Below are 16,531 nucleotides of genomic sequence, written 5' to 3' on the forward strand. Positions count from 1 at the left end.
AAACGTCATTTAGCTAGAAATCGATAATATTGGATGCTATATAAGACAAGAGCATGTTAGCAAAAATCATTTCGCAAAAGTGACATTCCAATGCTTGCGACAAAATCCTACCCAGACTGTCAACCGAGCCACAGTTTACGCTACCGAACACTCACAAAGTTTTCCTGGCTGTAAGAGTCATCGCGAAGCCATGTCGCAACCAGAAACAAGTTGCCTGCATAGAAAGTAAAGGGAATTTTTGCATTATAAACTAGACGATGTAGAATAGATTTACAGACTGCATTGTTTAGAATCTGCCATGCTTGTAAAATTACACATTATAAAAGCATTAAGGGCATCCGCTGTTGGTGAGTGTTGCTTTCAACCCACTCAAACTGCAGTACAACCTAAGATGTGGTTACATCTGAGATTCGCCGAATGTTGTGCATGTACAGGTTGGAAATAATCGTTACCGTTCCGGGAAATACTGATAACGATGCCATTATTTTAGCACGATTGCATGCATATCGATTTTATAACAATACATCAAACAAAAATAACAATTGCAAGCCATAACAAAAGATTGATAATTTGTAATGTTAATGTATGTTATTTCTTCAAATTTACTTTAAAATATATATCAATATGTATACTACATTTGTTTTAAGTATGTGAACATGCAACACGCTGTATAGATTGTTCGTATGCTCACGTCTGTTCGACACGTCAGTCAACGATTCTTGATATGCTGCTTATAGATCTATTTAAAATCTGTGTAAATAAATGTACATATGCTAAATTCGATAAAACAAAAGCTGTATATTTATGTTAAAGTGGAAATCTCTGTAGTAATATGTGTATGTTATGAATAATACTGTTACAAATACGCATTTTACTGTGATTTTTGTAATGTAAAAATGTTTTATGTATTGTACGCAAGTGCTGGAGTAATGTTCATGGACAGGTATTCACATATTCATACATTCGTGTACATGAACGTTTAGTTATGGGGTTTTATCTAAGTTGAGGTACCACAATTAAAACAACTTACATTTAGTTTTTATCTTTTCTTTTAACCTTTAATGCTTTTCCTTGAACCTTTAATGCAGGGGAACCATCGTACATTTGGACATAAAGTCACAAAACATTGTGCTTGACAAACGATTGAACGCTAGATTGATCGACTTTGGCCTATCGAGGGAGTCAATGACAGGAAGTTTTAAAACAACTGCACCTATCCAAGGAACAATATTATATCAACCATTAGACGATCGCAAACTTAGTCGTCAATTGGATTATTATGCTTTCGGTGTTGGTAAGTCGTAGATAACAAGCATTAACATACAGCACTCCATATTTTCAAAAACTTGTTACAACTTATAGTTTATAAACAGTAATGACCTCTCGTATTTGCCTACATTTGTACATTTAAAAGTCAATGTTTCGTTATAGTGTAGAATGTGTAAAGATGTCATATGCAGTAAATGTGTTGGTTTAAGATTTCATTATGACGTTTGACAGTGTATATAACGATTTCGTGTACACCTATTTGGCACACATACTAGGATATTTTGTTGCATTTCACTCAGTTTTAGGTGAAGAAAACATAAATTCCTTTAGTCAAAAAGTCCTAAAATTTACGACAATCAAAGTTCGCGTATACATAATTTACTCGAAATAAATATATTAAATATATACCAGCTTTTCTTTAATTCTCAAAGAAAACATTGACATCGATTTGCTAGGTGTATACTAACTTGGTCTTTACAAAACGTGATTTTATTTGAGTTTAAGAATTAAGTGTTAGGGGACTCAATCAGCACCATCCTTTTTTAAAAACGGCGTTTTTAAATTCTAAAAAACAAACATACAAACAAAAGAAACAAACACAAAACAGGTGTACGGACTAAATGACCGAATAAGGGACGGGCGGACGGATGAACGGACAAAGTAAGGAAAGAACGAAAGCACAAATATTGACAAGTGAGCTTAATTGATTGTTATTGGGCATCTCTAGCAGAAATAATATATGTGTTACGAAACTACTTCCGACTTCATTATACTTTGCTATATTAATACATTTATAAACAGTTTAGATCTTATTTTGGCTAACTCCTTATGAGATCTTTGTTACTATTATTGTACATGGTAGATGATTTAAATTGAAAAGTTAAGCACACACATAACTCACACATAACACATGCTTGTTTTTTTTCTGAAATAGCTAGACTCTGTTTTAGCTTTATTTTGGTTTATACAAATGTTTATACTATATGTGTTGCTCTGTAAATTGGAAACTTGCATTAAATACACCTCTTAGGGTTGTTAATAATGCTAATACCGGAAGCGTTTTGATGAATCAGGACGCCATATTATCATACCAGTTTACAAGCTTTATGTTATTCTTCACAGTTATGCGGGAACTTCTAACCGGCCTTGATTTTCATTGGAAAGATGACAAGCAAACACCGTTACCACAATTGGATATAAGGACGTTAGGCGCTTTGTTAGAGGTATAGTTTTATTATTAAAACAATATTGCTCAGCGTAATAATATTTTGGTCTAATTTAGACATGTTCGATGTCGTTTATTGTATTGTTCTCAAATAAATATACCAGAAGAACCGTCGTCAGTTTGTTTGGTATCTACTGGTATTGTGTATATGTTCATGATGGATGAAACATCAGGTGTTAAAAATGTGTGTTTCCACTTACCCGACCGGCCTTATTGTTTTGTTCTGACTCTTAACATTTGGTAACATAGGTCGAGTGTTCAATAATTTTGATAAATTCACTTAAATGTCTGTAAAATGTGCTATAGAAATTATCTATGTTCAATCCGATTATCTTAATGGACTTAAAAGAAGACTTCATTTTAGACATTTTGATTATTTCTGCATCACTTTTCTTTTTTATTTATTTGCTTTATTTGAAACGCTACTTGACCGATTTCGAAAATTTCAAAAGTTATTAAATACCAACCAATCTTTCACTTCTGGAGTTCCCTTGCTTACAAACAAATCATTCAAAATAACAAGATGTCCAAAATAGATAAATGAAATTTACATCACGGTTTGATCTTCCGCTTCTCGTTCAAATGAATCTGATTCAACACCCATGCAGGCTCATAGTTTGTAAATTGTATTGAAATACGTGCACTTTATTTTAGGCAAATTGTAAGTAATACATATATCATTGCATTTACATATATTTATTATTTATTGAACATATTTATACAATTGCTTGTAATAACCCTGAAGGAACACATTTTGGAATTGCCAAACAAAAAACAATCATCCAAACAAACACCGAAATATTTATTCAGAATGTCATTTACTCTGACATTATTTGTATTATTTGTGTATCGCGTTTGTGCGTTTATTGCAGTAGCAAAATCAAAATTGATGTCCAAAGATGATTCATTTAAAAAATTGTAACACATTGATCCATGAGATATATCTTCCTTTGTTTTCTTACTTTGCATAGAGACGAATATGGGTCGTAAGTGATGTCTTGATTGCTTTAGTTGAAATAACTCGGCAATGCATTGAAAGTGTACACAATCGAGAAAACATGACATCAACTTCAATGCGCAAATATTTGAAGGTAAGGATGTTGTTTATATTCGAATCAATGTTTTTGAAATTAATCAAACTTGCAATGGATATGTAAATTTCTCCAAACCGTCCAGAATCGACATCTCTTAAACATCATGGAATCAGTTTTCTCTATCAAGTTTGTTGAAATCAATCCATTGGGGTCAAACATGGACATAACAGCAACTAAAACCAATCCTCTCCTGTTAAACCGCAAGGCCCGATGCTTTCAGATGTGGCATGGATTATCTAAAGGTCCTTTACACAGATTCCTAAAAGTACGCTTCTGTGGTTAAAACTGGCCTCGCCGTAGAGGTATCATGGGGTAACATGGACTTGTATTGGGAATACGTTTATCGATTGAAACCGCCCTATTTGGTAGGTATTATCATGAATAAGTAAACTACATAGTTTCTTCAAATTTTGCACCTTGGGTTACAACTTGCTCCGTCATGAGGGGTCACCAGTTTTAAAAAGACTTATATAGTTAAATCCTTTACAAGTGTCTAGGTTTAAACTATTAAGCCGATGGCTTCTGTAATTTGAATATAGGTAAATCTAAAGGTCCTCTACCAAGATCATTCAAATCGTGCCTATGGGTTGAAAACTTACCTCGCGCCATGGGTTCCAATTTTTTACATTTTAACATATTGCAAAATAAATGACATTAGTAGTGGTAGGTATATTGTATACATTTCTGTACTAATTTTGCTCAATGTATGCCCCCCATGATTTAAAAGTAGCTTTACACTAGTGGTCTCGAGTATAAGCTCGTAACTAGATGTTCTCAAGGATCCTCTTGTGTTATTTTAAGTATCATTGTCAAAACCGTCAATGAGCAGATACAATCTCATAGTTTAAGAATTAATTAACTTTAATTTATTGTAAAGATTGTTTCCGACATCGTTTAAAATACTAACTCCGGAACGTGCAATATTTTAGAAAAAAACACACACACAAACAACACTTAATTATCGGCAGATACAAACCAATTTAACATCATAAAAAAGCACATATTGATTCGCGTATCAAATTTGTGAAGGATGCTCCAAAGAAGCAGACAAGGGTAGATCTTTGTTTCCAACTACGTATTGGAAGGATTAATCCATAAATATTTTAATCCGCATAACATCTGAACAAATACACACCTCACACCAGGAAAGTGTAGATTAAAAAAAAATAAAAAGTTCGCAACCCAGTGTGATGTGTTAGTTTTTTTAACAATGGTTAACAATTAAAAACTAAATGCTAAATTTAATGACGGAAACAGTTAGAAATTTGTAAAACCTTATGATTGCGAGCTTATTGTTTCTTTTAAATTGATAATTATTTTCATTTTACTCATTTGAAATGAACTAATCATGCGAATCGCAGTTTGTTTGTCTGTAATACTGGTTATTTATTATAGAGTTTCATCTCTAAAGAAATATCATTTTCTCGCTTCTAAGTCAGTGTGAGCTAAAATTGACTTCACCGGGCCTCATTTGCTTGTTGGGCTTTACAGTACATTCGAAAATATGTACCTTGTTTATACCTCCGCATATAAAGTGCAACATGAGTATATTCAAGTGATGTTAGTTTGTTGGTCATTTACATTTTTAGAATTTTTCGAGCGATTTATTTTTACATCAATAAAAATTTAACGTTAAAAATGCCATTACAATGACGTTTAAGACACCTTTTTCACTCAGTGATACACATGTCTGTGTTGTAAGCACACGAAAATGGCTAACAACGCGATACGTGGGTAGTAGGCAGGAATGTATTATCTTCGGTGTTCAACTGGCGCTTAGCATTGTTAAAATGTGAATTTCAGTCGATACTAGACAAAAATGCGTCAGATCAAAAGTGGACCAACTTAGGTGACAACCATTGCGAAATATGTGTTATAAATGACCAATTGGAAGAACCATTAAAAAGCGGTAAGTTTAAGTATTAAATAGACCAGCTCACAGATTGACCAACTTACAAAATGGTTTGATAAATATCTCAGACATACAAGTATGTTTTACAGTTAAAACCATACAACTCCACTTTAGAAAATTTGTTAATATAATACTTTTTCTACTGCATAGTTATAATGTATTGTTTGGCATATTATTCAGCTTTGATTTTTGCTGATCGATTGAATAATTGTGTTAATATAGAATTATGTTGTATTAAATTGTCGACTGCATGCGAACCTCTTACACAAATTAATTATTAAGTGAAGAGAGAGTTGACTAGCAGCTGTTCAATCGTTGCATAAATAGGAGGTCCTTATTTTGGCAAGTGACCTATTTGTTCAAAAATTCAACTCAACACATCAGCAAACAACATACTAAGAAACGAATGAAAAATACTGTTGCATTATAGCTAAATTGCTATCATAAGTATGTAAGATAAGTAAGACAGTATCGAACGACGAAAGTAAAAAAATATATGCAAAAGTGAACAGATGTCTATCAGGGGAAAATGTAACAATAAGCGACTTCCCTCAACAAAGCCGTTAAGGTTGTATAAATAAGTATTTCATAGATCGAAATGAGGGGTCATTACATTTATTAATGAACAGTTTAGATAATAATTACAAACTTGCCCCTGGTAGAAAGCCACACTTGTTGAGTTTAGACTTGTATTTAATAACAAAATTCAATTTATTGATACAATGTTAAAATCACCTGTTAAAGACACCAAACATTTATTCATTTAAAGATTATAACGATCAAGATGACGACAGTTTTCATATAATAATATATAAATAATTGGGAAATCGACATTAGTTGTGTAGATAAGTTTTGACTTCGAACACGAAAATGACAGTTCTTATGTAATAATATAATACTATTTATAACAGGATATTATTGTAGTGGGTCGCAAAGTATTGTATTAAGTAGCAACGTAGAATTATGGTTTTAACTATAGAAAGGTACATGTTTTTATGTACTTCAGTTTAACGCATTTTGAAATCAGCATGTATCAGAACATTTAGACTCACTTCATTTTAAATTGAAACTGACAATTGTTGTTTAGTCCTTTGAAATTATATATTGTGTTACTGTGTTGTCGTGGAGTTATTGTGTTGTGGTTACGAGGTACGCCACAAGACTATGGTCAAGGCCTTCTATATTCATTTGTATTGCGGTAAACGCGATTTGAGATTTATCCTTAGGTGCCTTGTTCAATTCCGAATAAACAACTTTAAAAATAAGCGTCCTTTTCATGTATTTGTAATGCTTTGTATCCGACGTTTAAAATGATAAATATTTAAGCAAAGTATATCAAGCAAAGACAATGACTATATTCACAAATTGCATACATATGTCAACAGTTCTTATGAAGCAATATTTTAATTGAACGATTGATTGCATTTTACTATTTAATCCTAAATGTACATTTACTAAGCACTTAGGTAACTAGTGAGTGTGTTGTTAATATGTTTGAATTTAATAACAGATGCTCTAGTTTTGCAAAAAGAAGTCTCGGAGAATATTGTATACGCTTTTTTTAAGCAGCCCTCACGTGAACATTTTAAATGTAGTTCCGTATACACAACAAACAGAAAGGTTAATGTGTAATGACCTTGTGTTTAGTAGAGATAAATAAACCCCTTTCGTTGAAAAATACTATCATTAATTAAATAAAAGGACACAGTTTTTATGGTATACCAGAACTTTAAAAAGGTATATAATTAATAGTACAGGTTGGCGTATTTCATTATTTCTTTTGCAGAAATTTCTTCTCATCGGCGTATATACGACATAAATCATGATAACTGCGCAAAAAAGATCAAAATATGCTTTGCCTGTATGCGGAATTCGTACATAAATCCAGTCAGGTGTCAGGAGTGCGACAACGAGATCAAAGCAATCATAGGTTCGTATGAAGTAAATCTACAATAGACCGCAATTATATACGTGCGTGAATCAATTCAGTTTTCCATTCAATAATACGGACAGTAATTGCTGAATTATATTACTGTTATTTGTGTAAAAGTGGATACTTAGATTAATGATACATGCAAAAGAACTTAACTATTTTAGGTGATGGATGGGGCGCTATCCTAATTGTTGGGTATTGTGGTAAAAATCAAGCTCTGTTTCAAAATGATGTCAAGAAGTTTGCAGAAGCCATTTCATCGAAAGTACTACCGTCAATGTGTGTTAGGTAAGCACTTACTTTTGAGATCCTTTCACAACTTAACATGTTATTTGACATTATATACGTTTAACCTAGCCCTCACTGATGCTATACTTCGTGTGACAACTCCGCGAGATAACCACAAACATTTATTATAGAAAATATTTGCCTACTTTTGACAATTTGGGATTGTGAAGTTAAATCATGCAAAGCTCATAGACCGTATTTAATGAATTTGAGTTTTATTCACGATTTTATCTGTAACTTTTGTCTAAAGATGCATTATATTTTTCTTGTATTAATATGTTATTCATTTAAGTCACACATTGTAGATTACACGTGCATATAAGATCAATTGAGTTCTAGAAAGGTGGGACATAATCCGGATAAAAATTGTATTTTCTCTAACTAGTTTTTATTCGCGGGGTAAATTGTTTTTGGTCTGTCTGTCTGTCTGTCTGTCTGTCTGTCATTGTTTGTGTCTTTCATTGTATGTGTGTTTGTCTCAAAACTTTAACCTTGGTAATAACTTTTGCAATATTGATGACTTAATATTTGGCATGCATATGTATCTCATGAAGTTGCACATTTTGAATGGTGAAAGGTCACGGTCAAGGCCATCATTCAATGTCAAATGTCAAATGTATGGCTTCAAAGGGGAGCAGTCTGGGGCATTGTGTTTCACAAACGCAGCTTTTGTTTATTATAAAATAAAACATATCACTATACACGGACCATAAATTAAAAACAAAGCCAAAAAAACGAGAATACGCCTGGGATAACAGCATTAGACCACTTAATCTAAGAGGTTGTTAAACCGGTTTTATGAGCTCCACCAAAACATTTTTTATTCAATATAAGACAAATAATGTATACATGTATATGATCATACAACAAAGTGATATAATGTAGCAGCAAAAATGTTCAAACATGTTATACAATATATGTTAATATATAATTTTTTGATCTTGTGATGTTTGATAAAAAAAAATAAATATGTATGTTTTCCTTTAGTTGTTTGTGATAGGTGTTTAAAAAAGAAAAACAAAAAATGTTTAGGGCAATTTCTTTTTCAATTTCAATCTTCAGTTTTAAATAAATAATAAAACAGTTCATTGTAGGTACTTGTTTTCTTTATTTCTTGCTGAATAAAAACTATTTCATTAATATAATTTTGTAATTCACAGCGTTATTTACCTCATGTATTTTGAAGGTATTTACCCCCAAACTGATGCCTAAGAGAGATAGTTTAACATTGAATTTGTGTTCCTCTAGAAAGGCTGACAATTGATTCCATAGAGGTTAATATGTTTACACTCCTAGAAAAGGTGTTCTATTGTTTCAATATGTTCACTACACATATCACATAGATTTAAGTTGGAAAGGTTACACTTGAAATTATATTTATTTGTAGCTATGATTCTCTGGATGTATTTATATTGAAACATTCTCAGTATGCTATCATTAGTTGATTAATACGGCATGACAAATATTTGTTTCCATTTCCCCCCCCCAGAAGATTTTGCCATTTAGTTTGAGCTTTAGAAACTTCGGTAGTTTTTTAGCTCCACTGGCCAAAGGCCAGCGGGGCTAATGTCATGGTCCTGTGTCCGTCGTGTGTGCGTCCGTGCGTGCGTCCGTGCGTGCGTGCGTTAACTTTTTCTTTAAACATCTTCTTCTCCTAAACTACTGGTCCATTTCTGATGAAATTTCTCAGGAATGTTCATGTGGTGAACCTCTTTCAAATGTGTTCAAATTATGCCCCTGGGGTAAAATTTGACCCTGCCCCGGGGGGGTCAAAAAATTGAAAATTTGCTTATATAAGGCCTATTTTGTGCAAACTTTAAAAATCTTCTTGTCCATAACCATTGGGCCTAGGGCTACCAAATTTAGTATGTAGTGACATCTTATAGTCCTCTAACAAGTTGTTTCAAATTATGCCCCTGGGGTCAAATTTGACCCTGCCCCGGGGGGTCAAAAAATTGAAAATTTGCTTATATAAGGCCTATTTTGTGCAAACTTTAAAAATCTTCTTGTACATAACCATTGTGCCTAGGGCTACCAAATTTGCTATGTAGTGACATCTTATAGTCCTCTACCAAGTTTGTTCAAATTATGCCCCTGGGGTCAAATTTGACCCTGCCCCGGGGGGTCAAAAAATTGAAAATTTGCTTATATAAGGCCTATTTTGTGCAAACTTTAAAAATCTTCTTGTCCATAACCATTGGGCGTTGGGCTACCAAATTAAGTATGTAGTGACATCTTATAGTCCTCTACCAAGTTTGTTCAAATTATGACCCTGGGGTCAAATTTGACACTGCCCGGGGGTCTAATAGTCCTCTACAAAGTTTGTTCAGATTATGCCCCTGGGGTCAAATTTGACCCTGCCCCGGGGGGTTAAAAAATTGAAAATTTGCTTATATAAGGCCTATTTTGTGCAAACTTTAAAAAATCTTCTTGTCCATAACCATTGGGCCTAGGGCTACCAAATTTGCTATGTAGTGACATCTTATAGTCCTCTACCAAGTTTGTTCAAATTATGTCCCTGGGGTCAAATTTGACCCTGCCCCGGGGGGTCAATAAATTGAACATTTGCTTATATAAGACCTATTTTGTGAAAACTTTAAAAATCTAACTGTCCATAACCATTGGCCAAGGGCTACCAAATTTGGTATGTAGTGACATCTTATAGTCCTCTACCAAGTTTGTTTAAATTATGCCCCTGGGGTCAAATTTGACCCTGCCTCGGGGGGTCAAAAAATTGAAAATTTGCTTATATAAGGCCTATTTTGTGAAAACTTTAAAAATCTTTACGTCCCTAACCATTGGGCCTAGGGCTACCAAATTTGGTATGTAGTGACATCTAATAGTCCTCTACCAAGTTTGTTCAAATTATGTCCCTGGGGTCAAATTTGACCCTGCCCTGGGGGATCAAAAAATCGAAAATTTGCTTGTATAAGGCCTATTTTGTGCAAACTTTAAAAATCTTCTTGTCCATAACCGTATGGCATAGGGCTACTAAATTTGGTATGTAATGACATCTTATAGTCCTCTACCAAGTTTGTTCAAATTAAGCCCCAGGGATCAAATTTGACCGTTCCCCAGGGGTCACGAAATTGAACATATGCTTATATTGGGCCCATTTTGTGCAAACTAAAAAAATTCTCTTGTCCATAACCATTGGGCCTATTTCTACCAAATTCGATAGGTAGTGACATACAATAGTTCTCTTCTTAGTTTGTTCAAATTATGCCCCTGGGAACAAATTTGACCTTGCCCCAGGGGTCACAGAAATGAACATATGCTTAAATAAGGCCTATTGTGTGCAAACTTTAAAAATCTTCTTGTTCTTAATTGTAGAGCCTAGGGCTACTCAATTTGGTATGTAGTGATATCTAATAGTCCTCTACCAAATTTGTTCAAATTATTCCCCTGGGCTCAAATCTGACCCGGCCCCGGGGCTCACAAAACTATACATATGACGTTTACCAGTGGAGATTACTGCGGCCGTTTGGCTGTGACCAACAACAAAATCAACATCTTGAAAACATGAGATAAAACCCTGTCATTTAATGCCATTTTAGGTCAGATGGTGACTGCTTACAAAGGCATTGAAGTAAGAACATGTGTTATGAATGTTTTTCTTACAAACTGAAAAAAGTCGGGTTTTATTTTAATATGTCGAAAGTGACCATATATCCGGATGAAAATATTTTGGATGACATGTTTATTTAATGTCTTTTGTAGTGTTTAAACCATTTTTATAATTTGTTATTGATTTTAAAAACACAACTTCCATGAACATAATTATTTTAAGAAAAGTCAATATATGATACTGCACAGTAAACTCAAACTTTGTATCCAAGAGAAGGTGTTGAAATTAATGAAGTGCAATGTTCTTAACTATCGTATATGCTGCTTTTTAATCACTAATGATTCATTGTTCCATTTGTGAATCGTGACTCATGAATTGTGGATATGATTGTCAATTGCTCAACAATCCATATATATTTCTGACCATTTTATAATTTTCTTAATATAAGTTATGAATTGATCTTAGAAGTCAAATGTAATACTTAATTAAATACATTTATAAATATAAAGAAATAATCTTTAGATTATCATAATATTCTCAGGCCTGTTGGTCTTAGGGATGTGTGGGTTGATGAGCAATTTCTCCTTTTATCACAATGATTTCTACCCTACCTGATCATTTCCTTCATATTCCATTTTAATGTAATTGACGTCTGCAACCTCTTTCAAATTGGGAAAGTCCAAAATGTGTCGTTTGGTAAAGTGTTAAGGCATTTTGATTACTATGGGTCTTGTGAATCAGTTTCAAATCAAATGCGTGGATTTGATCTTCAGCATCTAAAAATATGTGACATAGAAAGAACGACAATATCTTTTGGAGAGATAAATGTACCTACGTTATAAGCAAAGGACCTGTGCAACAATTCCGGGCTTTTAAGTCTGTTTAGTTAACACTGTAGTAACTTTTTCCATATATAAAAATGCTCACCCTTCCAACTTTAAACCCCCAGTGGGACTAGGGATAGAAAGAGAAAGTCAAATGCTTGAGTACATTTCAACCCATGCGCATTGCACGTTTTCTTCGCAAAGAAAAAACAGTGGAGCGATACAGGGCCTTCATGGCCCTCTTGTTTAATTTGAAGTGTATAATATATTGTTTGTTTGGTTTTGTTTTGCAATTATGTTTTCTACGAAAGTGTTTTGAGTACATGGTGTGTTGATTGTATTGGCAACAGTTTTAATATGTATGGGTGTACTTTTGATAAATGTGTAGAACATCAGGAAATTACTTTAAGGCATTCTGAATATAAAGCATACGTTTTCAAAAGAATAGAAGTCTTTTATTCTGTAGTCGTATAATTGATCTACATATTTTATGTTTCGTTCGAACCAATTTTTATAGAAAAACGTTTATTATTAGTAGTTATGTCCTTATTGTTACATATAATTCTTTTACTGTTTATTTTGGTTTCTAAATTATGAGTAACTGTACAACATGCCGATAGAACATTCGATAGAAATATGTTTTTAGTTGAAATTTCGTCTAAGATATTGTTGTCGATATTACATTCTAAAAGTAAGGCGTCAGCATATGTTTTAAGGATTTTCTGGTAGAATAATTTCCATGTACTCGTATTTGTGTTATCTAAATATCTTTTGACACAACTGCATTGGATTGCATTCAGGAATGAATATATATCCGTTAGTCTGATACCTCCATATTCTACTGATGGAATTAATGGAGTTCACTTAATTTTATCAGGTTTACCGTCCCATATGAAATTAAATATTTTTGATATTATATCTCAATAATATCATTTGGTGGGTTTGGGAGAACTGTTAGTGTTTAAATTTATTTAGGGAGTGCAAACTTTTTCAACACGGTGTTTTTTTCCGATTAGTGTAAGTTTGCGATGATGCCATGATTTTAAACAATTGTTAATTTTGTGTAATTTAGGCAATATGTTTTTTTACAATTGTTTCATTTTCATTGTTTGTAAAGGTTATTCCTAAAGTTGTTGCTTCAGCTGATGTTCAGTTGAATATTTTTTTTTAAAGATGAATATTACTTTGTTTAAATTTACCTACTCGTAGCACAGTGCATTTACTTTTGTTTAGTTTAAAACCAGATGCCTTTCCAAAAAGGGTTAGCGATTCTACAAGATTATCGAATGACTCACTACTGTCATTTAAAAAATAAGTTGCATCGACGGCAAATAGGGACTGTTTACTTTCTTCGTCGGGTTCTAGCGATATTCCCTTTATAAGTGTATTCGATTGGATATAGCGTGATAGATACTCGATGCATATAATAAAAAGCGCGGATGAAAGTGGACATACTTGTCTTACCCCTCGTTCGATAATAAAACTGTTTGAGAAAAAGCCATTGTTAATAATTATACTGTTGATATCGGTATAAAATAGTTTTCCCATTTAATTAGATTTTCACCGAAATTCATATTTTCTACGCAAGAGAACATAAACGAATGGTCTAGTGAATCGAAAGCCTTTTCAAAGTCTTCAAAGAAAATAAGGCCAGAATTGTTTAGTTGGTTTAAATAATCTATGCAATTTTGTATCAGACGTAAGTTTTCACCAATGTAACGTCCTTTAATGAAACCAGATTGTGATCTTGAAATAATTGATGGCCATATTTTTTTATTATGTTGGATATACTTTAAGTTGCAATTTTATAATCATTGTTCAGTAAGCTAATAAGGCGCCAGTTTTATAAGGATTCTAAGTTTTTTCCAGGTTTTGGAATGAGTGATATAAAACCTTGTGTTTGTAGTGTAGTTAGGTTTTCGTTGTTACATGAATAGTTAACTGAATTAATTAGATGTGTTTTTATAGCATTCCAGAATATTTTATAAAATTCGATTGTAATGCCATCAGATCCTGGACTTTTGTTGTTTTGCATTTCTTTCTTTCTCAAGTAATCCTTCGCACAGTAGTTTTTCCTCTTAATTTAAAGCATTGTGTGTATTTTTAAAAAGGGTGTTATTTTCAAGCTGTTTTCGTATATAGAGGTGTTCGAAAAATAAACGTTGTTCTTCTAGTATTTGAGTTCTGTTTGTTATATCTTCGCCATTGACTACTAATTTGTGTACAGTTTTTTTGTTTACTTCTACGTTTTTCGATGTTTGCGAAGTATTTTTTTTATTTTGTTCAATATGCTGTGCACGTGCTCGTAGTATTATTCCATTAACATGTGTATGATACATTCCTTCTAATACTTGTTTTTTTAATGTTATTTCATTTTCAATGGCTTTAGTGTCGTTTGTGTTTGTTTAATGTAACTGTTTGTCAAGTAATTCATTGATTTTGATGGTTTCAGTTTCAAGTTTGTGTGTTTATTTTTGTTTAAATGATGTGTATCTAATTGTTGTGTTACGTATATTTCCTTTAATTACTTCCCATAAGGTGTTTGGGTTCGCGTCTTTATTATTTTGAACTGTATTTAATATTTTTTGTTTTATTTGCGTTTGATATTGTGTATCTTTTAAGACGTTGTTGTTAATTTTAAAGTATCCTGGGCCTCTTTCAGTTTGTATTTTGTGCAATTTAAGTTCAACTAGAGAGTGGTCAGTCATAAATCCTGGTTTAATACTACATTTGTCAATAATGTTGCAAAGAGACTAAGATATTAAAAGAAAGTCTAATCGACAAAATATTGTTGGTTTTGTGTTTGAGTGCCACGTGAATTTGCTTTCGTTTAGATATATTGTACGCCAGATGTCTATGATATTGTAGTTTTTAATTATGTTATTTAAAATGTGTCTATTTTAAGGATGAGTATACATGTTTCCCTTCTTTTTATCTAATAATGTGTTAAGAACAGTATTGAAATCACCACCGACTATAATGATTTTGTCTCGGTTATTAATAATAAAGGATTGTAATGTTTCGTATAATGTGGAATCATCTATGTTAGGGCCGTTAACGTTGAATAATATAAATTCTGTTTCGTGTATTTTGATATCTATACTTGCTTGTCTGCCAATTATTATTTCGTTAACGTTATCGACTGCGATCCCTATATTATTTTTTTATCAGAAAGGCAATTCCATGTTTATTAGTATGTTCTCCTCTAAGATAGATGTCTCCGTCCCATTCATCTTTTAAGGTTTGTGCTAAAGTGTGTGTCAAGTGACTTTCTTGTGATAGGCATATACTATATGTTTTCGTCTAAGCATTCGAAGATTTTTATGCGTTTGTCTTTATTGTTTAGCCCTTTTACAGTTGATGTACATATTTTAATCATTTAAAAAGGTGGAGGGTGGTGTAAATGATAATTGTGTGTGCTTGTCTAGTTTGTTTCTATTTAAAAAAATGTCCAGTTGCTTTCTATTATAAGACATAAGATGTCCATACATACAAACAAAGAAAGATAACAACAATTATGCATACACAAAGATGAATATTCCATAAAAATGAAGAATTAAAGAGAAATAATCACAAAAGTGAGAAAATAAATAAATAAACGACTACTGACAACTTAGATTGACAGCCTAAGCATAGATTTGCGCTATAAAGACATTACATATACTCTATATCGGCATATATATGCAGCTGGAAACATACCAAGTGTTAATACAAGAACATGAACTAAATCATCTATAATATTACAATATTGAGTGCATGTATAGGTTTATTTCACATTATATTATATTAACAGGGATTTTATGAATAAAGAATAACATTGGAAGGTTTTGAGAATTGTAATAACTTCTTACAATTGTGTTCGATAAAAAGGATATTTGATAAACAATAATTGCCAAATGTAGTACAGTGTTAAGATCATCATATCTTTTATTGTAGATGTATCGTGCGAGTGAGACTTAAACTCGCGAAAATGAATGCGATCCAACACGACTAAAGTTTAAGTGTTATCATGTTTTGAACATTTCATATATATATATATATATGTAGTATGATTGTTATAAGATTTAGAAGCAAATCAAGAAAAGAACATTATTTGTATGGATCCCATTGTTAATGAATCTTCCAACAGACGAAACATACGGAGATGCTACAAATTGTTTGATATGTTAATTACTAAAAACGTTTTTCCGGAGCGAAAACGAAAAAGACAGGTAGCTTAGGAAAGTATAACATTTAACATCAAGAGATATAATTAAGACTGGATTGGAAACATTTCCATTATATTACACACATATAAACACACATATATACACACATATATATATATATATATATATATATATATATATATATATATATATATATATATATATATATATATATATATATATATATATATATATATATATATATATATA

The 16,531-nt window shown here is 32.4% G+C and overlaps 1 protein-coding gene across 1 annotated transcript; it reads left to right on the plus strand.

Moving 5' to 3' along the window:
• Positions 1-1,115: 1,115 nt before the first annotated feature.
• On the plus strand, positions 1,116-16,128 carry LOC127839195 (uncharacterized). Its single transcript, XM_052367464.1, has 7 exons — positions 1,116-1,294; positions 2,392-2,492; positions 3,466-3,585; positions 5,392-5,497; positions 7,287-7,430; positions 7,598-7,721; positions 16,050-16,128. The coding sequence occupies exons 1-7, from the start codon at positions 1,186-1,188 to the stop codon at positions 16,105-16,107; spliced, it is 762 nt and encodes a 253-aa protein (XP_052223424.1). The 5' UTR covers positions 1,116-1,185; the 3' UTR covers positions 16,108-16,128.
• The last annotated feature ends 403 nt before the right edge of the window (positions 16,129-16,531 follow it).

The sequence above is a fragment of the Dreissena polymorpha genome, chromosome 7 (assembly GCF_020536995.1).
Source record: "Dreissena polymorpha isolate Duluth1 chromosome 7, UMN_Dpol_1.0, whole genome shotgun sequence".
Taxonomy (NCBI): Eukaryota; Metazoa; Mollusca; class Bivalvia; order Myida; family Dreissenidae; genus Dreissena; species Dreissena polymorpha.

Coding starts and splice junctions, on each gene's coding strand:
- LOC127839195 (XM_052367464.1), top strand. CDS start 1,186: ATGACAGGAAGTTTTAAAACAACTGCACCTATCCAAGGAACAATATTA. Junction 2,493..3,465: donor CGTTAGGCGCTTTGTTAGAG/GTATAGTTTTAT, acceptor TACTTTGCATAG/AGACGAATATGGGTCGTAAG. Junction 7,431..7,597: donor CGAGATCAAAGCAATCATAG/GTTCGTATGAAG, acceptor TAACTATTTTAG/GTGATGGATGGGGCGCTATC.